Source organism: Telmatherina bonti (assembly GCF_933228915.1).
Source record: "Telmatherina bonti genome assembly, chromosome: 9".
Taxonomy (NCBI): Eukaryota; Metazoa; Chordata; class Actinopteri; order Atheriniformes; family Telmatherinidae; genus Telmatherina; species Telmatherina bonti.
The window spans coordinates 39019800-39046676 of record NC_136627.1 but is presented as its reverse complement, the minus strand read 5'-3'; the positions used below and the strand labels follow the sequence as shown (position 1 = coordinate 39046676).

Here is a 26877-nt window from a genome sequence, read left to right as displayed (position 1 = left end):
TTTCTGTCCTGGGTTCATCACAGCACAAACAACCAGATTCTTTTCTTTCCCACTTTTCGGCTTAAATTTGCTAAAAGAAAAAAGCACATAAAATGACTGAATCAGCCCAACTTTATTTATACAGCACTTTTCATACAGCTTTAAAATAATTAAAGGGATCAATCATTAGAATAATTATGTTTGGGACTGAAGCTGACTGAAAGATTTAAGAGAAAAAGCCTGAACATGTGAATCGTTACTAAATGAAAGCGACGCTTTAAACGGGTTCTGGTGGGGACTGGTGGGGACTATCTGGTTCTACACGGATGATCAGAGATCAGTAATCATCTGACCGCATGTCAAGCGTCTCCCGAAGCGCCTGAAGCAGCAGGATCCGGATGAGGAAGTAAAACAAAGTAAAACCAGTTCTCGGAGTCTGAACAGGTTCTTGGTGGTTCTGCTGCAGGAACTCACCACCTGGTGTCTCTGCGTGGTCTTAAAGAACGTCCGCTTGTCGTCGCTGCCCAGGAACCTGCAGACACAACATTTCTACCTTTCATACATGACACAAAAAAACTTCCACATGCCTGAACATACATAAAATCCCATTTGTAAAAAAACAATAATAATAATAAGACATATAAAAAGTCAGAACATTTTTACATTTATAATTTCACAAAAAATAAAACACTTAAAACATTTATACTGCTAAATTCATTTTATTACTGTTTATATTCCGTTATTTTACCATTTTTTTGGGTTTATATATTTTACTAATTTATAAAAATATAAATCTTCCACAAAATTACTTGATAAAAGAAAAAGAATGAAAGATATTTTTGGTTTTTTTTTTTAACCATAAATATTATTTAATGGTTACATATTCTAAAATTTTTTAATTAATCATTAATAATATGAAATAAAACTAAGTATTCTAGGGGAAAGTAAAGGCATAAACTGCATTTTTATTGCAGAATTTGTTGGTAATTTAACCATATTTATTATATATATTTATATCACTGTAATTTCTGCCATCAGAATATCAGTTTTATCTGTACAGCGTTGAGACAAACAGACTGGAACTGGACATATGGACCTCTGCAGCTTGTTGGTCCTGAACTGACAGGTGTAGAAGTCCGGTGGCGGACTGGGGACGTCCTGAGACATGGGGTTGGGGAGGGAAAGCTTGGACAGGACCTCTTCAGACCAGTTCACTGCTGAAGCGTTGACCACCTGCAGTAGGACGGAAGATTAACGGTGAAGGCTGAAGGCAGCATCATGACAGCAACAGAGGACCAGGGTTTACCTGCAGAGGGACTCTGAGACAGATCTCTTCTGCGTAGTAACAGAGGACGCTCCACGGAGCGCTGAGGAGGACGAATCGGATCCTCTTCTTGGCCTGGAGGACTTCCCTCTGTGGACACAAAGTGTCGGCCGCGGAGATAAAGACAATGAAAGAAGCGAATCAGTCATAAAATGTGGAAAAATGAGCAGGTGGTGATTTTACAACCTTTTTTCCTTCATGTTCAGACTTCAGTTAACTGATGCTGTTTGAGCTAAAATCTGTTTTTGTGTTTGCAGAGTTAGTAGTGTAGATTGTGGTTCAGACAACAACTGTGGGATCATGTTGAAATAAATACATGACAGAGTCAATGAGAGTCTTCCCTGCAGCAGCAGCTCTTCTGTATGTTTCAGCATAAATAACATTTAAACATATTAAATTTTCAGTAAAATAAGTAAGTAAGAGGAGGAAGACATGAAAAAATAAATGTATAATAACACATATTATTTAAAAAATGACTTCACGTGAAGAGGTTTTTACCATTGTATGGTCTACAGTGTCCCTGTGGGTCAGGGAGACATCAGGATTTAAACTGGTCTGCCTGCATTGACATGGAGGCTGCTAAACATTGTCCCTACAGCAACGTTCAGCAACAACAAAACCAGTTATTTTTCCAATACCCTGAAGTTTTCTCCTCATCCTCTGCTCCACCACAGCTCTGACAGGGTCCAGACTTCTGCCGAGGACAGAACCAGCCTTCCTGACTAGTTTGTCCAGACGTTTGCAGTCCTTGTTTGTAATGCTGCTCCCCCAGCAGACACCAGCGTAAAACATCACACCAACGATGACGGTGTGATAGAACATCTGCAGCAGGTCACTGCAGACATCAGAGGACCTGAGCTGCCTGAGGAAGAAAAGCCGACTCTGTCCCTTCCTATACGCTGCGTCTGTGTTGGCTGACCATTCCTACCTCTGGTCCAGAACCACCAGGTACCTGCAGGTCTTTACATTCTTTATTTCCTCTCCATCAATACAGGCTGGCTTTCTGTGTGATGTAGATCTCCTGAAATCCACCACAAGCTCTTTGGTCTTGGAAGTGTTCAGGAGAAGACAGTTCCTGTTAGTCCAGTTTGTGAAGGCCTCTACCAGGTCCCTGTACTCCCCTTCATGTCCAACTCTCACACACACCACAACAGCTGTATCATCTGAATACTGTATGTGGCAGGACTCCGAGTTGTATCTGAAGTCTGAAGTGTTGAGTGTGAAAAGAAAGGGAGCTAAAACAGTCCCCTGGGGAACCCCGGGGCTGCACTCCAGAGTTCCAGAAACACTTCTCCCATCCTGACATATCATGGTCTTGATGTTAGATAGTCCATAATCCAGGATGTCAGGGAGGGGGCCACCCCCACATCTAAAAGTTTATCTGTCAGTGTGGGAGGCCTGATGGTGTCAAAAGCATTGAAGAAGTCGAAGAACATGATCCTGACATGAGAACCAGACAATTTCAGGTAGGCATAAGCCCGGTGCAGCATGTAAAGAACTGCATCCTCAACTCCTAAGTGTTCCTGGTAGGCAGACTGGAGAAAGTTGAGATCCTCAGCAACCTGGACATTTTAAAAGTATCATTTTAAAACATTTTCCTCACGCAATAGGTAGTAACAACACATGCAACAGCTTCACAAATTTACATTTATAGATTTACTTTGGTTGAGCTTCTAGTATTTGTTTTACAAATTATTAAAAAAATGAATAAAATAATCGACAGAGTACCCGATTCCAAAAGTACTCGATAGTTGCAGCTCTAGTTTCCACCTGTGCCTTCCTCTATTTAAGCAGCAAGCCCAGGATTGTTGGTTGCCAGATTGTCAGATGTACTCTGTTCGTTTCCAGCTGACATTAACGCTCTTGTTCACCCTGAATTCCTGCCCTGTTTCACCTTCTCCCGACTACCGGCCTGCCCGCTGTTTTCCCTTATCTCTTCCCCTCGTGAGTCGACTCGGTGTATGGACCTTGGACTGCCTTTTGGATTTGGATTTTGGATACTGGAAAAACCCTCAATAATCGCTGGTGAGAGGAACTCCTTTTTTCCCTTCTTGGACATCACATCTCTCTGGAGTTGGCTTCTCCCTGTGTGCCATTTCTCTAACCTTCCTGTCGTCACCAGCCAGACCCAGTTTGGATCCTCGAAAGGTAATTCAGGTCCTTCTAGAATTGACTTCCGGCTTCCTCGACCCCAGTAAATGACAATAAAATCTTTAACCCAGTCCTGGGATCTTCTGGTTCTTTTGGGTCACATCTCCTGAGCTGTTACAAATATCAGGAAAAAGGAGAAACTGGAGAAGTACCAAGGCCTCAAGGAAGACCTGGAGAAGGCCTGGAGGGTGGAAGCAACAGTAGTATCCATAGTGATGGGAGCACTGGGGGCCGTGTCCCCCACACTGGAGAAGTGGCTCCAACAGACACCTGGTGGAACATCAGACATCTCCGTCCAGAAGAGATCAGTCCTAGGAACAGCTAAGATACTGAAGAGGAGCCTCCCAGGACTCCGGTAGAGAACCCGAGCAGGAGAGATGAACAGCCACCCGCCCTACCCTGGGGAGATTTTTGTATATGTGCATATGTAGGGTAAAAAAATGCAGTAATTTGAAGGAATCAAACTTTTAAACTTGGATCACAATAAGACAAACATGACATCTTGAACATCAAGGGTAAAACCTAAAGTAAATAAGAACCAGTCCAGGTCTTGGCCCTCTGAGTGTTTATTTAAGTTAACTGAGTCCTCCTGGTGCCATGTCAGCTGATCTGTGTTGTTTGACTTCACTGCCAGGCGTGTTTGTTTTTCTCACCTGCTCCTGCAGCAGTCCGGCATGTCTCAGCCTGCTCAGAAAATGCTCCCTCCACTTGTTGTGGGTGGGGCTTTCCTCCTGAGTGCTCCGAGGCTCCTCCCACACCAAAACAAAATCTGAAATTTAGTGATTAGATGTTTGATGATCATAAAATTGTAAATCATAAAACTATATTTTAGCGGTTGAACATTTCTTTAGATGCTATTTTGAATAAAAAAGAAGACTTTTATGCTCTCAGACCATCAAACTAAACTGGGGTGTCCAAAGTCGGTCCTCCAGGTTTCCCATGTATCCTTGCTCCAACCCGCCTGGCTTCCATTAAATGGATCCAACATGGTTACCGCCATGTTGGCATCTACCGCCATTTAATACTGGACAGTAATGAAGCCCGTTTGACCTGCAGAGCTGGTCCCACCACAGAAAAGGCCCCTCTAACCTCCGCGTCTCTGGACCTCCAGGAACAGCTGATCTGCTGACTGGAGGGCCCGAGAAGGGGAGTACATGTGTAGCAGTTCAGACGTAAAGACAAAAAAATAAAAATAAAATGGTATAAACAGGATAAATGTTCTCCGTCTTACATGTTCCCGTCAGCAGACGTGCTGCAGATGGGATGGACATGTCTGCGCGACACCAAAGTAAAGAGTGTTGCAGTAATCAAGCCGCGTTGTTATAAAAGCGTAAATTACAAATCCTGCCGTAGCAACTGATGTTACCTGCTGAAAGGGTGAAAACTTTTTCCATCACTTGTTCTTTTGGCTTGTCCATCTGAAGGGTCACCTCATGTTTTACTGGATGTCCTTCCAGACGCAACGCTCTGCATTTATCCGGGTTTGGGAACAGACCAATCTGCAGCAGTGTAAGGAAGCAGGACTCGAACCGCTGACCATCAGGTTACAGGACAAGTGGCTGTACCGTCTTTGCTGACAGGTTTAGTTTTATTGTTGTTGTTAGGCTGTTAGGTCGGATATTTGGCAACCTTTCCTCCAGGTCTTGTTATGCAAAGTGCTGGAGCCCCTGATAATACAGCAACAAAATAACTGTTTTTGGTGTAAACAAAACAAAAACAACAAACACAGCAGGATCACAGATGTGCTAAAAGCTACTAGAAGTTGCCAACATGTCAGAGATGACCCATGATGCACAGCCGATGATGTGAAATTCCCCATGTAGTAACCTCTTCCGACCAATCACAGGCCCGCTTCTCCTAACATCTGGTAAAATCCAGCATGTTGTCTGAACACAGACTTGTGTTTGTTCAGGGAAACTGTTGGTTGTTATGGAGACTGACCAGCTGTTGACGTTAATGACCAACATGTTTTACTTCCGTCAAGTAAGGTCCTCTCAGTTTGGTTCTGGTTCTACTGTCTGGAGCCAGAATCAGAACCCTGACACGCTGTGTCCCGGTTCCACACTTCCAAGTGCAGATTTGTCGGCTACATAAGTTCTGTCCCGGATCGAAGGCTCGTCCGAATCCACCCATGTAATCCGCATTTCGTTTGGCTCCAGCTTGAAACGAAGGCTACAAGCGATGCAACCTTCGCCGCCTCTCCCAGAATTCATTTCCTGCCTGCCAGCAGGGATGAGCAGCGACTAACTGCTGGAGCTTTTAGCTAGCCTTACCATCCTGCTAGCATTCAGAAGGCAGTAAGAGGGCAACATAGATCCATTTTTACTTGAGGTAAATAAGGTAGTAATAATTAAAGTTCTGTTTGATCCGCCAGTGCAGACAGAAAAGCTGGGGCAGCAGCGTCGGCCCAGGATGACAACAGATGTATTTTTCTCTGACGTTAACGTTAGCGTGACAGATGTTTTCTCAGTGCCAAGCAGACGTGTATGAAGTAGACGTAGAAGTAGACGTAGAAGTAGACATAGACGTAGAAGTAGACGTTGAAGTAAACGTAGAAGTAGAAGTAGACATAGAAGAAGACGTAGAAGTAGACATAGAAGTAGACGTAGAAGTAGACGTAGAAGAAGATGTAGACGTAGAAGTAGAAGTAGACGTAGACGTAGAAGTAGACATAGAAGAAGACGTAGAAGTAGACATAGAAGTAAACGTAGAAGTAGAAGTGGACGTAGACGTAGAAGTACACATAGAAGTAAACGTAGAAGTAGAAGTAGACGTAGAAGAAGACGTAGACATAGAAGTAGACATAGACGTAGAAGTAGACGTAGAAGTAAACGTAGAAGTAGAAGTAGACATAGAAGTAGACAGAAGAAGACGTAGACGTAGAAATAGACATAGAAGTAAACGTAGAAGTAGAAGAAGACGTAGAAGTAGAAGTAGAAGTAGAAGTAGACGTAAAACCAGAATCCTGCCATGTGTTTGGATCTACCAATGCGTTCAGAACAGGTGTTTTCACCAACAGGCTCGTTTTCCTGAAGTAGACCTGAGCTGATTAAATTCATCTGGTTTAGTGATGGTTGGAAAAATCTGCTGGACAGGACTTCTACTCTCTACTTTTACTTTCTACTTCTACTTTCTACTCTCTACTTTTACTTTCTATTCTACTTCTAATCTCTACTCTCTACTTCTACTTTCCACTCTCTACTTTTACTTTCTACTCTCCACTTCAAATCTCTACTTTCTACTCTCTACTTCTACTCTCTAGTTCTACTTTTTACTTTCTCCTCTCTACTTCTACTTTCTACTCTCTACTTCTAATTTATACTCTCTTCTTCTACTTTCTACTCTCTACTTCTACTTTCTACTCTCTACTTTTAGTCTCTACTTTTACTTTCTACTCTCTACTTCTACTTTCACATACTACTCTCAACTTTTACTTTCTACTCTCTACTTTTTTACTCTCTACTTCTACTTTCTACTTTTACTTACTACTCTCTACTTCTACTTTCTACTTTACTTTCTACTCTCCACTTTTACTTTCTATTCTACTTTCTACTCTCTACTTCTACTCTCTACTTCTACTTTCTATTCTACTTTTAATCTCTACTTCTACTTTCTACTCTCTACTTCTACTTTCCACTCTACTTTTACTTTCTACTCTCCACTTCTACTCTCTACTTTCTGCTCTGTACTTCTACTTTCAACTCTCTACTGTCTACTTTTACTTTCTACTCTCTACTTCTACTCTCTACTTCTACTTCTACTTTCTACTCTCTACTTCTATTTTCTACTTTTACTTACTACTCTCTACTTCTACGCTCTACTTTCTACTCTCTACTTCTACTTTCTACTTTTACTTACTAGCTGTTCCAGCTAGATATAGTTGGACTCACCTCGACGCATGGCTTGGGCTCTGGAACCAGAACCCTCGAGAGGGGCTGGACCTTCTTCCACTCTGGAGTTGCTCATGGTGAGAGGCGCCGAGCAGGTGTGGGCATTCTCATCAGCCCCCAGCTTGGTGCCTGCACGTTGGGGTTTACCCCGGTGGATGAAAGGGTAGTTTCCCTCCGCCTCCGGGTGGGGGGACGGGTCCTGACTGTTGTCTGTGCTTATGCACCGAACAGCAGTTCAGAGTACCCACCCTTTCTGGAGTCCTTGGAGGGAGTGCTGGAGGGTGCTCCTTCTGGGGACTCCATTGTTCTGCTGGGGGACTTCAATGCTCACGTGGGCAATGACAGTGAGACCTGGAGGGGAGGGATTGGGAGGCATGGTCCCCCCCCCTCTGAACCCAAATGGTGTTTTGTTATTGGACTTCTGTTCTCGTCATGGATTGTCCATAACGAACACCATGTTCCAACATAAGAGTGTCCATATGTACACCTGGCATCAGGATTCCCTGGGCCGCAGTTTGATGATCGATATTGTAGTTGTATTGTCGGACCTGCGGCCGCATGCCTTGGACACTCGGGTGAAGAGGGGGGCGGAGCTGTCAACTGATCACCACCTGGTGGTGAGTTGGCTCAGATGGTGGGGGAGGAAGCCGGTCAGATCTGGCAGGCCCAAACGTGTTGTGAGGGTCTGCTGGGAACGTCTGGCTGAGTCCCCCGTCAGAGCGAGCTTCAACTCCCACCTTCAGCAGAGCTTCAACCATGTCCCGAGTGAGGCGGGGGACATTGAGTCTGAATGGGCTGTGTTCCGTGTCTCTATTGCTGAGGCGGCCAGCCGGAGCTGTGGCTGTAAGGTCGTTGGTGCCTGTCGTGGCGGTAATCCCAGGACTCGTTGGTGGACACCAGCAGTGAGAGATGCCGTCAAGCTGAAGAAGGAGTCCTATCGAGCCTTCTTGGCCTGTGGGACTCTGGAGGCAGCTGATGGTACCAGCGGGCTAAGCGGCATGCGGCTTCGGCTGTTGCCGAGGCAAAAACTCGTGCATGGGAGGAGTTTGACGAGGCCATGGAGAAAGACTTCCAGACGGCTTCGAGGAGATTCTGGTCCACCATCCGGCGGCTCAGGAGGGGGAAGCAGTGCTCCATCAATACTGTGTACAGTGGAGATGGGGAGCTGCTGACCTCAACTCGGGACGTAGTGGGTCGGTGGAAGGAATACTTCGAACACCTCCTCAATCCTATCAACACGTCTTCAGATGAGGAAGCAGAGCTGGGGGACTCAGGGGTGGACTCTCCTATCTCTGGGGCTGAAGTCCCTGAGGTGGTCAAAAAGCTCCTTGGCGGCAAGGCCCCGGGGGTGGATGAGATCCGCCCGGAGTTCCTTAAGGCTCTGGATGCTGTGGGGCTGTCCTGGCTGACACGCCTCTTCAGCATCGCGTGGACATTGGGGGCGGTACCGCTGGATTGGCAGACTAGGGTGGTGGTCCCCCTTTTTAAGAAGGGGGACCGGAGGGTGTGTTCCAATTACAGGGGAATCACACTCCTCAGCCTCCCTGGTAAGGTCTATTCAGGGGTCCTGGAGAGGAGGGTCCGCCGGAAAGTCGAATCTCGGAGTGAGGAGGAACAGTGTGGTTTTTGTCCTGGTCGCGGAACAGTGGACCAGCTCTATACCCTCTTTGGGGTCCTGGAGGGGGCATGGGAGTTTGCCCTACCAGTCTACATGTGCTTTGTGGACCTGGAGAAGACGTTCGACCGTGTCCCCCGGGGGCTCCTGTGGGGGGTACTCCGGGAGTATGGGGTACCGGACCCCCTTGTACCAGCTGTCCGGTCCCTGTACGACAGGTGTCAGAGCTTGGCCTCAGGATTGGGTCCCTGCTTTTTGCAGATGACGTGGTCCTGTTGGCTTCATCTGGTCGTGATCTCCAGCTCTCGCTTGAGCGATTCGCGGCCGAGTGTGAAGCGGCTGGGATGAGAATCAGCACCTCCAAATCTGAGACCATGGTCCTCAGCCGGAATAGGGTGGATTGTCCTCTCCGGGTCGGGAGTCAGGTCCTGCCTCAAGTGGAGGAGTTTAAATATCTCGGGGTCTTGTTCACGAGTGAGGGAAGGATGGAGCGTGAGATCAACAGATGGATCGGTGCGGCGTCTGCAGTAATGCGGACTCTGCGCCGGTCTGTCGTGGTGAAGAAGGAGCTGAGCCAGAAGGCAAAGCTCTCGATTTACCAGTCGATCTACATTCCTACCCTCACCTATGGTCATGAGCTGTGGGTTGTGACCGAAAGAACGAGATCTGGTATACAGGCGGCTGAAATGGGTTTCCTCCGCAGGGTGGCCGGGCTCTCCCTTAGAGATAGGGTGAGGAGCTCGGTCATCTGGGAGATCAGAGTAGAGCCGCTGCTCCTCCACATCGAGAGGAACCAGTTGAGGTGGCTCGGGCATCTGGTCAGGATGCCTCCTGAACCTCCCTGGTGAGGTGTTCCAGGCACGTCCCTCTGGGAGGAGACCCCGGGGAAGACCCAGGACACGCTGGAGGGATTATATCTCTCGGCTGGCCTGGGAACGCCTCGGGATCCCCCCCGCAGAGTTCGCAAATGTGGCTGGGGAGAGGGAAGTCTGGGCTTCCCTGCTTAGGCTGCTGCCCCCGCGACCCGACCGCGGATAAGCGGCTGAAGATGAAGATGAAAATGAACTCCTACTTTCTACTCTCTACTTCTACTTTTATCTTTTACTTACTACTCTCTATTTCTACTTTCTACTCTCTACTTCTACTTTCCACTTTTACTTTCTACTCTCTACTTCTAATTTCTACTGTACTTTCTACTCTCCACTTTTACTCTCTACTTCTACTTTCTACTCTCTACTTCTGCTTTCTACTTTTACTTTCAACTCTCTACTTCTACTTTCTACTTTTACTTCTACTCTCTCCTACTTTCTACTTTTACTTTCTACTTTTACTTTCTAGTCTACTTCTACTTTCTACTCTCCACTTTTACTTTCTACTCTCTACTTTATACTCTCTACTTCTACTCTTTACTTCTACTTTCTACTCTCTACTTCTACTCTCTACTTTTACTGTCTACTCTCTACTTTTACTTTCTAGTCTAATTCTACTCTACTTTCTACTATCTACTTCTACTCTCTACTTTCTACTCTCTACTACTCTCTACTTCTACTTTCTTCTTTAATTTCTACTCTCCACTTTTACTTTCTACTTCTACTTTCTACTCTTTACTTTCAACTCTCTACTTCTACTTTCTACTCTCTCCTTCTACTTTTACTTTCTACTCTCTACTTCTACTTTCCACTCTCTACTTCTACTTTCTACTTTAACTTTCTGCTCTCTACTTCTACTTTCTGCTCTCTACTTCTACTTTCTACTTTACTTTCTACTATCCACTTTTACCCTCTACTTCTACTCTCTACTTCTACTTTTACTCTCTACTTTCTACTCTCTGCTTCTACTTTCTACTTTTACTTACTACTCTCTACTTTTACTTTCTACTCTCTACTTTTTCTTCTACATTATACATTATACTGTCTAATTTTACTTCTACTTTCTCTTTCTACTTTCTACTCTCTACTTTTACTTCTACTCTCCAATTCTACTCTCTACTTCTACTTTCTACTCTCCACTTCTACTCTCGACTTTTACTCTCTACGTATACTTTCTACTCTATACTTCTACTTCCTACTTTTACTTTCTACTCTCCTCTTTCTACTCTCTACTTCTACTTTCTACTTTTACTTACTACTATCTACTTTTACTTTCTACTCTCTACCTTGACTTTCTACTCTCCACTTCTACTCTCTACTTCTACTCTCTAGTTCTACTTTCTACTCTCTTCTACTGGCTGCTTTTACTCTCTACTTCCACTTTCTATTCTCTACTTTTACTATCTCCTTCTATTTTCTACTCTCTACTTCTACTTTCTACTTTTACCTTCTACTCTCTACATTTACTCTTTACTTTTTCTTTCTACTCTCTACTTTTACTTCCTACTCTCTACTTCTACATTCTACTCTCTACTTCTACTCTCTACTTCTTTTACTTTCTACTCTCTACTTTTACTTTCTACTCTCCAATTCTACTCTCTACTTCTACTTTCTACTTGTACTTACTACTCTCGACTTTTACTCTCTACTTCTACTTTCTACTCTCTACTTCTACTTCCTACTTTTACTTTCTACTCTACTTTCTACTTGTACTTACTACTCTCTACTTTTACTTTCTACTCTCTACTTCTACTCTCTAGTTCTACTTTCTACTGTCTACTTCTACTCTCTACTTTTACTTTCTACTCTCTACTTTTACTTTCTACTCTCTACTTTCTATTCATACTTTCTACTTTTACTTTATACTCTCTACTTTAACCCTCTACTTCTACTTTCTACTCTCTACTTCTACTTTTACTTACTACTCTCCACTTTCTACTCTCTACTTTCTACTCTCTACTTCTACTCTCTAGTTCTACTTTCTACTCTCTTCTACTGGCTGCTTTTACTCTCTACTTCCACTTTCTATTCTCTACTTTTACTATCTCCTTCTATTTTCTACTCTCTACTTCTACTTTCTACTTTTACCTTCTACTCTCTACATTTACTCTTTACTTTTTCTTTCTACTCTCTACTTTTACTTCCTACTCTCTACTTCTACATTCTACTCTCTACTTCTACTCTCTACTTCTTTTACTTTCTACTCTCTACTTTTACTTTCTACTCTCCAATTCTACTCTCTACTTCTACTTTCTACTTGTACTTACTACTCTCGACTTTTACTCTCTACTTCTACTTTCTACTCTCTACTTCTACTTCCTACTTTTACTTTCTACTCTACTTTCTACTTGTACTTACTACTCTCTACTTTTACTTTCTACTCTCTACTTCTACTCTCTAGTTCTACTTTCTACTGTCTACTTCTACTCTCTACTTTTACTTTCTACTCTCTACTTTCTATTCATACTTTCTACTTTTACTTTATACTCTCTACTTTAACCCTCTACTTCTACTTTCTACTCTCTACTTCTACTTTTACTTACTACTCTCCACTTTCTACTCTCTACTTCTACTCTCTAGTTGTACTTTCTACTCTCTACTTCTACTTTCTACTCTCTAATTTTACCTTCTACTCTCCACTCCTACTCTCTACTTTCTACTCTCTACTTCTTCTTTCTACTTTTACTTAGTACTCTACTTTTACTTTCTACTCTCTACTTTCTATTCTCTACTTTCTACTCTCTATTTCTACTTTTACTTTCTAGTCTCTACTTTACTTTTACTTTCTACTCTCTACTTTAACTTTCTACTCTCTACTTCTACTTTTACTTTCTAGTCTACTTCTACTTTCTACTCTCTTCTTCTACTTTTACTTTCTAGTCTACTTCTACTTTCTATTCTCTACTTCTACTTTCTACGTTTTACCTTCTAATCTCTACTTCTACTTTCTAGTCTACTTCTACTTTCTACTCTCTACTTCTACTTTCTACTCTCCACTTTTACTTTCTACTTCTAGTCTTTACTTCTAGGTGGGGATACTACCGTGTTTTACCTGCAACCTTTCTGGGAACGGTTCATTTGGGTGTGGATGTGGGGAGTGTTTGGTTCCAATCCGCCACGCCGTTACGCCACGTCACGCCGTTACGCCACGCCACGCCGTTACGCCACGCAGCTACACATCACCAAGCTGGGAAAGTTTGCCGTTAAACTGAACACTCACCCACTGGAGTGGTTCCATCGCTGAAGTTGTTCCTGTCTCCGGGCTGGAAAGGTGCATTCTGGGAAACAGCAAACATGAAGCTCAGATTTAAACCTAAAAACTTCCACGTCTTTCAGAGAAAAACCAGGTTTTCTTTTTCCGTATTTTCCTCTCGCTAATGATGAGAAACTTCCTCCAGTTTCCTGCTGATTGTTGAACGAGACCGACGACAAACACGCTGATGATGATGAGGAGGAGGAAGACTAGAGCGGCGTGGAGCCGCCATGTCTCTGTTCCACATTTCCTGTTTCCTGCTGCTTCCAAACCAGCAGGACCGGTTTGCAGTCACCTTCCTGTTCTCCCTCAACTGTAAATAAAAACGGTTCTGATCCAGATTCTGGTCCGGGTTTCCGGGAGAACAGACTGGAATGACCAGAGACTCTGATAAACCCTTCCTGAACCGGACCTGGATCTGACTCAGAACAAGGGTGTAAATGGAACAAACACACAAGTTCTCAGGATCCTCAAAGGACTTTCCCAACATCCCACACTCCTTCAGCAACGTTTAGGTCCTGGTTCTGGGGAGGACCGGTCTCGACGTTGGACCCATGGCTGGATTATCCAATGGGCATCATCTGGGCCCATGCCTACTTGGGCCCATGTTGGCCCCACGTCGGGCAAACAGCAGCAGTTTGGACATGAAACTAAATGTACATAAAAGCCAGATAGTTCCACCACAGTGTCCAGTGTGCTGCTACTGGTTCCACTGGATGAGAGATGTTAGAGATGTCGTTTCACAGCGTTCAGCATTTTCACCATGTTGTGGTGGGGAAGGGGCCCCTGCAACGCTCTGGGCCCCGGGGCCTATGCACTTCTAATCCGGCCCTGGTTGGATCCGTTCAGGTCCGGGTTCTGGGAATGACCTGTTCAGGTCCAAGTTCTGGGAAGGACCCGTTCAGGTCCGGGTTCTGGGAAGGACCCGTTCAGGTCCGGGTTCTGGGAAGGACCCGTTCAGGTCCAAGTTCTGGGAAGGACCCGTTCAGGTCCGGGTTCTGGGAAGGACCCGTTCAGGTCCAAGTTCTGGGAAGGACCCGTTCAGGTCCGGGTTCTGGGAAGGACCCGTTCAGGTCCGGGTTCTGGGAAGGACCCGTTCAGGTCCAAGTTCTGGGAAGGACCCGTTCAGGTCCAAGTTCTGGGAAGGACCCGTTCAGGTCCGGGTTCTGGGAAGGACCCGTTCAGGTCCAAGTTCTGGGAAGGACCCGTTCAGGTCCGGGTTCTGGGAAGGACCCGTTCAGGTCCAAGTTCTGGGAAGGACCCGTTCAGGTCCGGGTTCTGGGAAGGACCCGTTCAGGTCCAAGTTCTGGGAATGACCTGTTCAGGTCCAGGTTCTGGGAAGGACCTGTTCAGGTCCAAGTTCTGGGAAGGACCCGTTCAGGTCCGGGTTCTGGGAAGGACCCGTTCAGGTCCAAGTTCTGGGAATGACCTGTTCAGGTCCAGGTTCTGGGAAGGACCTGTTAAGGTCCAGGTTCTGGGTCGGACCCGTTCAGGTCCAGGTTCTGGGAATGACCTGTTCAGGTCCAAGTTCTGGGTCGGACCCGTTCAGGTCCAGGTTCTGGGAATGACCTGTTCAGGTCCAAGTTCTGGGAAGGACCTGTTCAGGTCCAAGTTCTGGGAATGACCTGTTCAGGTCCAGGTTCTGGGAAGGACCCGTTCAGGTCCAAGTTCTGGGAAGGACCCGTTCAGGTCCAGGTTCTGGGAAGGACCCGTTCAGGTCCAAGTTCTGGGAAGGACCCGTTCAGGTCCAGGTTCTGGGAAGGACCCGTTCAGGTCCAAGTTCTGGGAAGGACCCGTTCAGGTCCAAGTTCTGGGAATGACCTGTTCAGGTCCAGGTTCTGGGAAGGACCCGTTCAGGTCCAAGTTCTGGGAAGGACCTGTTCAGGTCCAAGTTCTGGGAATGACCTGTTCAGGTCCAGGTTCTGGGAAGGACCCGTTCAGGTCCAAGTTCTGGGAATGACCTGTTCAGGTCCAGGTTCTGGGAAGGACCCGTTCAGGTCCAAGTTCTGGGAATGACCTGTTCAGGTCCAGGTTCTGGGTCGATACCTCAGTGATGCTGCCGTAGTTGTTCTCCAGGTTTGTTTCCATGGCGATCAGAGTGGCGCTGTCCTCCCTCTGCTCCCCTCTCCTTCTCATCCTCCTCACCTTCGTCCTCCTGCTGACATAAACAGGATGATGTAATTTCCTCAGGAATGATGTCAGAACTCCTGAGGAGCGACTTTAACCCAAAACACCGACTGACCAATGAGCTGCGAGGAGAAGGAAGCTGGACCAATCGATGAGCTGATCAGAGAAGCAGATATTTTATATCAGATTCCAGCTGGAAGCTGCAAAATAAATCAATACAGTGATCTAATCCATATGAATACTTTACCATAAACACGGATCAATAAACGTCCCAGACTGATTGATCTGAATCGATCAGTTTTTTCTGGTATCAGAGTCAGAACTGAAAACAGTTGTAAAACTGATCAATCAGTGATCAATCAGGTGCTGAATCAGTTTCAGAGAAAACTGAGTTTTATTTAAATCTAAAATTTTCTGATAAATCAATGAAAATCTGATCAATTTTCTCCAGAAAACTTCAAACATTTCTGTCTGTTCCAGGACAATAAAGTTTCAGATTGAACAGGAATAAAAAGACAGTAGGACTCACCTTGGCGCGCGGACGGAGACGGGCTCACGTGCAGCTCTGCTCCTACAGCAGCTGTCTGTGTCGCGAGCCCGAGAAGCCCCGCCCCCTTCTACTAACCCCGCCCCCATCCTGTTCTGCGGTTACCATGGTGATTTAGTCCGGTTCTGGTCCGGACTATGACTCGGACCAGAAACCAGGACCTGCAGCGCCGCCTGGTGGCGGGAAGACGCAGACCACCAGACCTTCCAGTAGATCCTGGTTTCCTTCCAGTCCCGCGCTGCTTCTGGCATCAACAACACAATTTTCTGTTTATTTGAACTTCATAAATCATAAATAATTACAGATAAATACTAAAAAATGATGAAATAAATAAAATAACTGTTCTGATGAAAATGTGTGTTGGTGTCGGACGGAAATGAAATACTTCAGATCCAGATGTTTTCTTCCAGCTGCTGAAGACGGCGTGAAGGCCACATCCACACCAGATTTATGAGCAAAGGAAAAACAGTAGATCAACTCTGCCACATCCGTCTTCAGCTTCTGGGAACGTTTGAGACAATCTGAGGTTGAAATTTAGACCCGATGTTCCTAAAACTAGACGGGCGTGTCTGCTTGGTTAACCAGTGGATCCAGTTCACCTGGGATTATCTCCCACTCTGTTTCCTGCCATGGTTTCCAGTCTGACCATCAGAACAACTCATTCCACCTGACTTTCCCAAATCACCACCTGCTCTCCAGACGATATAACCTCGTCCTCTCCTTACCTGCCAGATCTTCAGCACAGCTTCCTGCCTGGTTGAAATCCCACATTCTCTGACTGACTTCCAGATTCCCAACCAGCTTAGAGTCTCGGATCTCCCCTCTTGTCCTGATTGGATTCCTTCTGCCTGTTCTGGACGTCTGGATGTCGACCCACGCCTTGCCTCTGGACCCGGAACCACATCTGTCGCCTTGAGAAGCCCCGTTTGCTTCTGGATACCGACCACTGCCTGATTCCTGACCTCTGCTCCTGACGACCAGCCCAGTCTCATCAGACTCATCGCCTGGCTCTAAAGGACCTGTTGTCTATTCTGTTTGTCATTCAAGCCCAACTGCCATAGCAAGCACCGCCACAGGACCAGCAGGCCGGGGTCCACGCCGCAGCCGTAAGGCTGCAGTGCAGGACCCTCCAGCTAACCCATCCTCCATCCTACCTGACCTGTCAGCTCTCTCCAGCCAGCAGAAGACCATCTCACCATGACTTTTGTTTTGTCTCTTTTACTCTTCTTGTGTCTTTGCTGTATTAGTGACGTTGCGTTCAGAACATCCAGTTCTTTTTTATACCGTGAAGCCAAACATCACGTCGCGTCCTAGATGTGAACGTCGTATCATGGCGATTTCTCCGCATCGGGACGCTGCTGGGCAGCAGCGGCTCTAGAAACACACATGATAGATGTCACTGTCGTGGAACACGTCCGGGACGCCGAGTTCTAGGGTCAGAAAGTTACATAATGCGTCTTTAACATGTTTCAACAAAACATCATGGAATTTATTGATAATGTCATAAAATAAATGAAATCAGATATGAATAAAAAAAAAAAAATCTGTTAAAAGCTCCAATAAAAAGTTGTCAAACTCTTTTTAAAAACATCATCAGTCTCTGCAGCCATGAGGTTCTCTGGCAGGAGGTTCCAGTCGGAACGTGGTGGTGGAACGAGGTCTCGCCAGAAGTTTTAGTTCTCACTTTAGGCACAACCAAGAAGCCGGAACCAGAGGACCTCAGGGTCCATGAAGACTTTTAGAAACAACTGAAATGCTTAAAATCCATCTTGAAACGCTCTGGGAGCTGGCAGAGCGCCGTGATGCGTCCCCGCCATCTGGTCCTCGTCAGAACGGCTGAGTTCTGCAGGCTTTGTGGATCAGATCCTCCTTTTGGGACGACCAGAGAGCAGGACGTTGCAGTCGTCCAACCTGCTGGAGATAAAAGCATCAGCGCCTCCGCATGGCAGGAGAGAGAAGTCTGTTTCAGACAAGATAAAATCCTGTTTCTCACATTTCTAATGTGTGGAATAAAATCCAGCAGAGAGAAACGAAGAACACCCAGATTTCTCTCTGAGGACGTTTCAGATTCATTCATTAAAAAAATTATCCGTCTCTCGTCTTCAGGGCTGATAATTACACCCAGTTTGTCCTGGTTGAAAAATGTCTGAAATCCACGACTTTGTCGGAAATACAGTGAAAAGGACGTTAAATGTCTGAGTCATCAGGAGACATGGCGATGTAAAGCAACGTATCATCAGCGTAGCTGTGGACATCAGTTACAGCTTACACGGATGTCTCGGTGCCGAGGTTTGTCCTAAAACAAGGTACAGTTGGATACAGGTCGGTAGTCATCAGCAACGTTTGGATCGAAGTGACTCTTCCACAAAGGTTACCTGGTGATGCCGAGCCGTCTTACAAGCAGATGGGAAGAGAGAGGTTTTCTATGTTCACAAGCTGAGACATAAAATGTTTTGCAAAGCAATGTTGTTGAGATGGCCGGTTGTTGGGTTCAGCTGGGAGAAAACGCCACCATCTACCAGAACAAACCCTCCTGTGTTTCCTTGTCCAGCGCTGGACTAAATCTTTGTTTATTAAACAATCTATGGTTTTATAAAGCAGCTTGATTGTTTTATTGTCTGTAACAAGTTTAGAGAGATGTAATCTTCTATGTCATGTTTGTCGGAACCAGACTCAAAAATGCCAGACAGAGACACAACCACAGAAGGTTCAGAGGGAAATAATTCTTTTAATTGCTCAAAAAATAAAAAAAATGAGCAACTTCACAAAAACACTAGGGGAAAACAATAAAGTGTAACACAGGAACAATGCAGGCAGCAGTCCTGGGCAGCCACACACACTCAAGAGCTGTGCACCACTGATGACCATCTGGCAAAGACTGAGAGACAACCCTCCTTAAGTACTGGAGGAAGCGATGATGGAATGCAGGTGTGCTGACACGCCCAGGGCTGCTGCACAGCCTAAAACAAAAGGAGGAGGGGAAAAATTGAAAAACAAATTACCACAGGAACAAATACACAAACCATAAAAATCAAAACCCTGACAGTACCCCCCCCTTAAGAACCGCCACCTGGCGGAGCTTCAAGCGCACCCGGGCGATCCCTATAAAAAGCCCTCAAAAGCCCAGGGTCCAAAATGAAATGGCGCGGTATCCAAGACCTCTCCTCCGCACCATAGTCTGCCCAGTCAACCAGGTACTGAAGGCCCCGCCCACGACGACGCACATCCAAAACCCTGTCAACAGTAAAAGCAGGGTGACCATCAACAACCCAGGGGGGCGAAAGGGGAACGGCCAGAGGGCTCAGAGGACATGAAGAAACAGGTTTCAGCAAGGACACATGAAAAGTGGGGTGCATAGACAAAGATCTGGGAAGCTTGAGACGTACAGCGGAAGGATTAACAACCTGTTCCACTGCTAAGGGACCAATATAACGGGGAGCCAGTTTACGAGACTCAACTTGGACGGGAAGATCCTTGGATGATATCCAAACCTTCTGACCTGGCCGATTCACTGGTGTGGGGGCACGGTGACGGTCAGCCAAGCGTTTGTACTTGGTGTTTGTCCTTAACAGGGCATCCCGTGCCTGTTGCCACACTCGCCGACAGCGTTGGACGTGCTCCTGGACTGACGGAACTGCCACCTCCAGTTCTTGTGAAGGGAAAAGCGGAGGCTGGAACCCAAACATGCACATGAATGGTGACATACCAGTAGCAGAGGAGGAGAAGGAGTTGTGGGCATATTCAATCCAGGGAAGATGCTGGGACCAGGAGGCAGGATGTCGGGCACAAACACATCGAAGGGCTGTCTCAAGGCTCTGATTGGCCCACTCTGGCTGGCCATTGGATTGAGGATGATATCCAGAAGAGAGACTGGCTGTTGCCCCCAGCGCCCTACAGAATGCTCGCCAGACCTGAGATGAAAACTGGGGACCACGATCAGAGACAATATCTGTAGGGATACCATGGAGACGGAATACGTGGGTGACCAATAACTCAGCTGTTTCAAAGGCCGAAGGCAGTTTGGGTAAGGGGACGTAATGCACCCCCCTTGGAAAAACGGTCAACAATGGTGAGGATTGTAGAGTTTCCTTGAGATACAGGAAGACCCGTGACAAAATCCACTGCAATGTGGGACCAAGGACGATGAGGTATAGGGAGCGGATGGAGCGGACCCGCAGGTGACTGATTGGAAGTTTTGCCTCTGGCACAGGTTTTACAAGCTGAAACAAACTCATGAGTGTCCTTACAGATGGATGGCCACCAAAAACGCTGACGGAGGAGCTCCAGAGTCCGGTGAATTCCAGGGTGACAGGCGATCTCAGAGCAATGAGCCCATTGCAGGACTTGGGATCTGAGAGGAGTTGGAACAAACAAGCGGTTATCAGGGACATTGTCAGGTGGAGGTTGTACCCGAAGAGCTTCCTGAATCCTTTGTTCCACCTCCCATAGGACAGCACCCAAAACACAGGAAGGAGGAAGTATCGTCTCAGATGGGGTGCTGGTTGGTTCATCTTCTGATTGACGAGAGAGCTCATCCGGCTTCACATTTCTGGATCCAGGTCTGTAGGTAAGAGTAAAGTTGAATCTGTCAAGAAACAAGGACCACCTGGCATGTCAGGGGTTTAACCTCTTGGCTGACCGGAGGTAAGAGAGATTCTTATGGTCAGTCCAGACGATGAATGGGTGCTCTGCTCCCTCCAGCCAGTGACGCCACTCCCCCAGTGCCAATACCACTGCTAGCAGTTCGCGGTTCCCAACGTCATAGTTGCGTTCTGCAGGTGACAAACGACGTGAAAAGAAGGCAAAAGGGTGTATTCTGTCATCTTGAGCCGACCTTTGTGATAACACTGCTCCTACTCCTGAATCAATTCAAATCAACTTTCAATTCAACTTTATTTATATAGCGTCAAGTCACGGCAATGCCGTCTCAAGACGCTTTACAGACAGAGGGGAAAACATAATGAAGGCCAATTCATAACAGCCTATATAAGGAAACCAACAGATTGAGTTGAGTCCAACTCAATCTCCCATCCTGAGCAAGCACACTGGCGACAGTGGGAAGGAAAAAACTCCCTTTTAACAGGAAGGAAACCTCCGGCAGAACCCGGCTCAGGACAGGCAGCCATCTGCCTCTGCTGTGTGGGGGGAAGAGGACAGAAAGACAACAGACAACAGGAACTGCTACTCCCGGCCAGGGAGACCTGCTGAGACAGGAGACATACATGTTAATGATGCAACACTGTTAGGGGGGGGGGGGGGGGGGGGGGGGGGGGGGTAAAAGAGAGAGATAAAGAGAAAAAGAAAGAAGCTCAGTGTATCAGGAAATGTCCCTCAGCAGTCTAAACCTATAGCAGCATAACTAAGGGATGCTAACCATCCCTAGCTATAGGACTTATCAAAAAGATAAGTCTTCAGCCTAGTCTTAAAGGTGGGGAGGGTGTCTGCTTCCCTAACACTAACTGGGAGCTTATTCCATAAGAGAGGGGCCTGATAACCAAAGGCTCTGCCTCCTGCTCGGCTCTTTGAGACTCTAGGAACCACAAGTAAGCCTGCAGTCTGCGAACGAAGTACTCTACTTGGTATATAAGGACCTATGAGGTCTTTGATATATAGTGGTGCCTGGTTGTGGAGGGCTTTATATGTAAGGAGAAGGATTTTAAATTCTATTCTAGATTCAACAGGCAGCCAATGAAGAGAGGCTAAAACTGGAGAAATATGATCTCTCCTGCTGGTTCTGGTCAGGACTCTGGCTGCAGAATTCTGGATCAGCTGAAGGCTTTTCAGGGCATATTTAGGACAGCCCAGTAATAGAGAGTTACAGTAATCTAGTCTCGAAGTAACAAAAGCGTGAACCAGTTTTTCTGCATCACTCCGAGACAGAATGTCCCTAATTTTGGCTATATTACGTAAATGAAAGAAGGCTGTTTTAGTAACCTGCTTAACATGTGGGCCAAAGGACAGGTCAGGGTCAAATATTACTCCAAGGTTTCTCACTGTAGCACTGGAAGCTAAAGTAATGCCATCCAGGTTCATTACAAAACTGGAAAATTTAGCTCTGAGTTTTTCAGATCCAACGAGAATTACTTCAGTCTTATCTGAGTTTAAGAGGAGAAAATTTCTAGACATCCAAGTCTTTATGTCTATGAGACAATTTTGTAGCCTATTGGGCTGATTTGTTTCATCTGGTTTAAAGGATAAGTATATCTGAGTATCATCTGCATAACAATGAAAGTTTATTCCATGCTGTCTAATAATTTTACCTAAAGGGAGCATATATAGCGTGAAGAGTATTGGTCCAAGTACAGAACCTTGAGGAACTCCATGACTTACTGTAGTTTGGGAGGAGGACTTGTCATTTACATGAACAAACTGAAGTCTATCAGATAAATATGATTTAAACCAGCTTAACGCTGTACCTGTAATTCCAATCACCTGTACTAGTCTCTGTAACAGAATGTTATGATCGACTGTATCAAATGCAGCACTAAGATCAAGCAAGATAAGTACGGACACAAGTCCTTTGTCTGAGGCCATAAGAAGGTCATTAGTAACTTTCACCAATGCTGTCTCAGTACTATGATGAGCTCTAAATCCTGACTGAAACTCCTCGCATAAATTATTTCTGCTCAGGTGGGCATGTAGCTGAGCTGAAACTATTCTCTCCAGAATTTTGGACATAAACGGGAGGTTAGATATAGGTCTATAATTTGCTATCACCTCTGGATCCAGAGATTGCTTTTTAAGTAAAGGCTTGATTACAGCAGTTTTAAATGATTGTGGTACATATCCTGTCACTAAAGACATATTGATAAGATTTAGTAGTGATGTATTAATTAAAGGGAAAATGTCCTTAAAGAGGCTCGTTGGGAGAGGGTCTAAGATACAGGTGGATGGTTTAGATGAAGCTATTATTTTAGTTAATTCAGAGGGTTGGACAGGACAGAAACTATTTAGACACAAGTCAGATCCTGGTTCTAAGGATGCTTCGGAGACCACAACAGGCTCAACATTATAGGTAGAAGGAAGAGTATTGTGGATTTGATCTCTAATAGTGTCAATTTTATTCCTGAAAAAATACATGAAATCATCACAGCTAAGTGAGAAAGGAATACATGGCTCCACAGCGCTCCGGCTCCTAGTAAGCCTAGCTACAGTGCTGAAAAGAAACCGGGGGTTGTTTTTGTTTTCCTCTATCAATGATGAATAATAAGCTGTTCTTGCCGTACGTAAGGCTTTTTTGTATACAATTAAACTTTCTTTCAAGGTTAAGTGAGACTCCTCTAGTCCTGATGAACGCCATCTGTTTTCCAAACGCCTTGACGCCTGTTTTAGAGCTCGAAGCTGGGAATTAAACCAGGGAGCCTTCATAATCTTACCTAATTTCTTCTTCTTTAGGGGAGCAACATTATCCAAGGTTGTACGCATTGAAGCTGTTATAGTATCAGCATGTTGATCAATCTGAGCAGGAGTAAGGCTTAAAGGGGGACTCTCAGTCATGCTAACACATGGTAGAGGTGAAAAAATTGATTCAATTGATTGTTTAAATTTTGTAATATTATTGTCTGATAAACATCTAATATAGTAGAATTTATTTTTGGTCAGTGAGTAATCAAATAAAGTGAATTCAAAGGTTAATAAGAAGTGATCGGACAAGACAGGGTTTTGAGGAAATACTTTGAGCTTATCAGTCTCAATACCAGATGTTAGAACCAGATCAAGAGTATGACCATGAGAGTGAGTGGCTCCATGGACATTTTGTGAAAACCCAGTTGAGTTTAGAATAGAGCTAAAGGAAATGTTTAAACTATCATTTTCATGGTCAACATGAATATTAAAATCACCTAGTACAATGACCTTATCAGTAGTCAGCACTAACTCAGACAAGAGATCAGAGAATTTGGTCAGAAACTCGGAGTAAGGTCCAGGTGGGCGATACACTAATGCTAAAAGGAGCGGTTTCTCTCAATTCCATTTTGGGTGAGATAAATTTAATGTCAGGAATTCAAAGGATTTATAGTTAGTTTTGAGCTTAGGATTAATTAATAATTCTGACTTAAAGATAGCTGCAACACCTCCTCCTCTGCCTGTAGTTCTAGGAATGTGAAAGTTTAAATAGTTAGCTGGCGTAGCTTCATTAATACTAACATAATCCTCTTGCTGTAACCAGGTTTCCGTAAGACAGAATAAATCAATGTGGTGATCACCTGTCAAGTCATTGACTAATAAAGACTTATTTGGGAGGGATCTAATATTCAGTAGGCCACACTTTATGGTCTTATTTTCAGATTTTATTAGATCCATTGTTTTTATTTTTATGAGGTTTTCACGATTAACCCCAGAAGTGTTTTTGTGTTGTTTAATTCTTACTGCTGGGAAGTTGTATAAGGTCGGAATGGGGTTTTGGGTGGGCGGCGGCAGGTGGGAAGCTGCAGAAAAGTGTGTAGGACTACAATTCTGCCTCCTGGTCCCAACCCTGAGTTGTCAATTTAGCTGACTAATAAAAGAGTCCATATTGCTAGATAAGAGAGCGGCTCCAGAGGCATCAACCTCAACGATATATTGTTTGGTGGGGTCCGGGTGAGTGAGGACTGGAGCATTGGTAAATAATGTCTTTAGCTTAATAAAAGCCTTGTCTGCCTCAGGTGTCCATTTGAATCTTTGCAGTGTTGAAGTGAGTTGAGTGAGCGGTGCAGCCACCTTACTGTAGTCTCTGATGAAACATCTGTAAAAATTGGCAAATCCAAGGAACCTCTGAAGTTGCTTCCTGGACTCAGGGACTGGCCATTCCACCACAGCTCTGATCCTGGCAGGATCAGGAACCATCTCGCCCTCTTGTATAATGAAACTGAGAAAACTCAGATTTTGAATGAAATTCACATTTCTCCACCTTCACAAAGAGGCCATTTTCTAGCAGGCGCTGGAGCACAAGTCTGACGTGACTCTGATGTTCCTCTAGTGTTTGGGAGAAGATGAGGATGTCATCAAGATACACAAAAACAAATCTGTTCAGCATGTCCCGTAAAATGTCATTAACAAGGGCCTGGAAAAACGCAGGAGCGTTTGTCAAGCCAAATGGCATAACAAGGTATTCAAAATGACCTAGTGGGGTGTTAAAGGCAGTTTTCCACTCGTCTCCTTCTTTGATCCTGACCAGGTGGTAGGCATTTCTCAAATCCAGTTTAGTAAACTGGGAGGCTTGGTGAATAAAAACGGAAGACAGAATCAAGCAGAGGCAGAGGATATTTATTCTTGACTGTGATCTTATTTAAATAAAAGGTGAAAAGGGTATTGTTGCTTTACCAACTAATAAAACACAGCTTAACGGGGTACGGTGACTGGAGACTAGAGGAGAATTTGAGATATGACCCATTCGGACTCCTCTAACCTCGAATGGATCTAATCTTTTGACCGAGAGGGACAGTTCGGCAGTAGGTGACCAGGTTGACCACAGTAGAAGCAGAGTCTCTGTCAGAATCTCCTCTCTCGCTCAGCAGGGGTGAGCCCAGTTCGACCCAGCTGCATGGGTTCGTCAAGCAAAGCCGGAGATGGAGCTGAACCTGGTAGCGTGGGGGATGATCCCACGGCAGCTGTAGGTAGAAGAGCTGGTTGTCGGGGAAGAGGAGGGCCAGAGCGAGCACCACGTTCCTGCCGCCTCTCCCTGAGGCGGTTATCCATCTTGGTGGCCAACTGCATGAGAGCTTGCAAAGAGTCACATTCGTCACGGAGAACTAGTTCATCACGGATTGAATCATTTAGACTCCTCAAAAAAACATCCTGAAGAGCAGTCTCCTCCCATCCGCTCTCTGCTGCCAGAGTTAATAAGTCAATAGAAAAATCCGCTACTGACCTGGCACCCTGTTTTAGCGAAAGAAGTTGACTGGCAGCCTCTCGCCCACGAACAGCATGGTCGAATGCTCTCTTCATCTCCGAGGTGAAGAGATCATAAGATGAGCGAAGCGCTGGATTATGATCCCATACTACAGTGACCCAATTGGCGGCCCATCCGGTCAGTAGACTGACTACAAAGGCGACCTTAGCTTGGTCGGTTGTATAGGTGGTTGGCTGAAGATTGAAGACAAGAGAGCACTGGAGAAGGAAACAACCACAAGAGCCTAGTTCACTGTCATACCTCTCAGGTGTGGGAATATGGGGCTCCCGTGGATGGATCACTGGGACAGACACAGGAGTGGCGGTGTCTGGTGGTGGAGTCACAAAGGCCGACACGTGACTAGCTACCGTCCTTAGCTCTTGGCTTAAAGCAGACACATTGGAACCCAAAGTCTGTAAGGAAGCCATAATTTGATGGAGGGACTGGTCATGTTGGCCCACAAGCGCACCTTGTGCAGCCAACGCTTATCGTAATGTCTCTTGACTGGCGGGGCCTTCTTGGCCAGATGGTTCTGTCATGTTTGCCGGAACCAGACCCAAAAATGCCAGACAGAGACACAACCACAGAAGGTTCACAGGGGGAAATAATTCTTTTAATTGCTCAAAAAATTAAAAAATGAGTAACTTCACAAAAACACTCGGGAAAAACAATAAACTCTAATGCAGGAGCAATGCAGGCAGCAGCCCTGGGCAGCGCTGTGCACCACTGACGACCATACGGCAAAGACTGACGGTGTGTTCAGACCAAACACGTTTTGAGCGTCAAGAGCGGCAGATTTCCATGTAAAGTCTATGGGGAGGCGCGGCAAGGGGGCGTTGAGCTTTCTCGCGTCGCGTTTTGAGCGTTTTGGGCGTCGGCGTTCCACGCGGAATGCGGGGCGTTCAGTCTTTTAGTGTTTTATCTTTGGGATAAAACACTACCAACATTTACACCAACCTCAGAAGTTACATATTGCCACCTAAGCCACCTGTAGCCTAAAACTGATGTTAAAATACAGAGTGATGGTCAGAAACAACCAGGTAAGCCAGCGGACACATCGGTAGATGGGTCTCAGGTTATGATATATGACAATGTTATGATGTCAGCGTGGCGTTAGCATGGCGATAGTATGATGTCAGCATGGTGTTAGCATGATGTTAGTATGATGTTTGCATGGTGTTAGCATGATGTCAACATGGTGTTAGCATAATGTCATCATGGTCTTAGCATGATGTCAGCATGGTGTTAGCATGG

General features: G+C 45.5%; 1 protein-coding gene across 1 annotated transcript in view; it reads right to left on the bottom strand.

Annotated features, from left to right (window-relative positions):
- Positions 1-15217, bottom strand: part of ano7 (anoctamin 7) — a gene marked incomplete at its 5' end in the record, with an annotated part of 34412 nt that extends 19195 nt beyond the window's left edge. Inside the window, 6 exons of the mRNA XM_079245830.1 lie at positions 454-511; positions 1076-1212; positions 1286-1393; positions 4108-4223; positions 13049-13106; positions 15128-15217. Coding sequence (XP_079101956.1) covers positions 454-511; positions 1076-1212; positions 1286-1393; positions 4108-4223; positions 13049-13106; positions 15128-15217 — 567 coding nt within the window. The remainder of the gene's footprint in view (positions 1-453; positions 512-1075; positions 1213-1285; positions 1394-4107; positions 4224-13048; positions 13107-15127) is intronic.
- Between the last annotated feature and the right edge of the window lie 11660 nt (positions 15218-26877).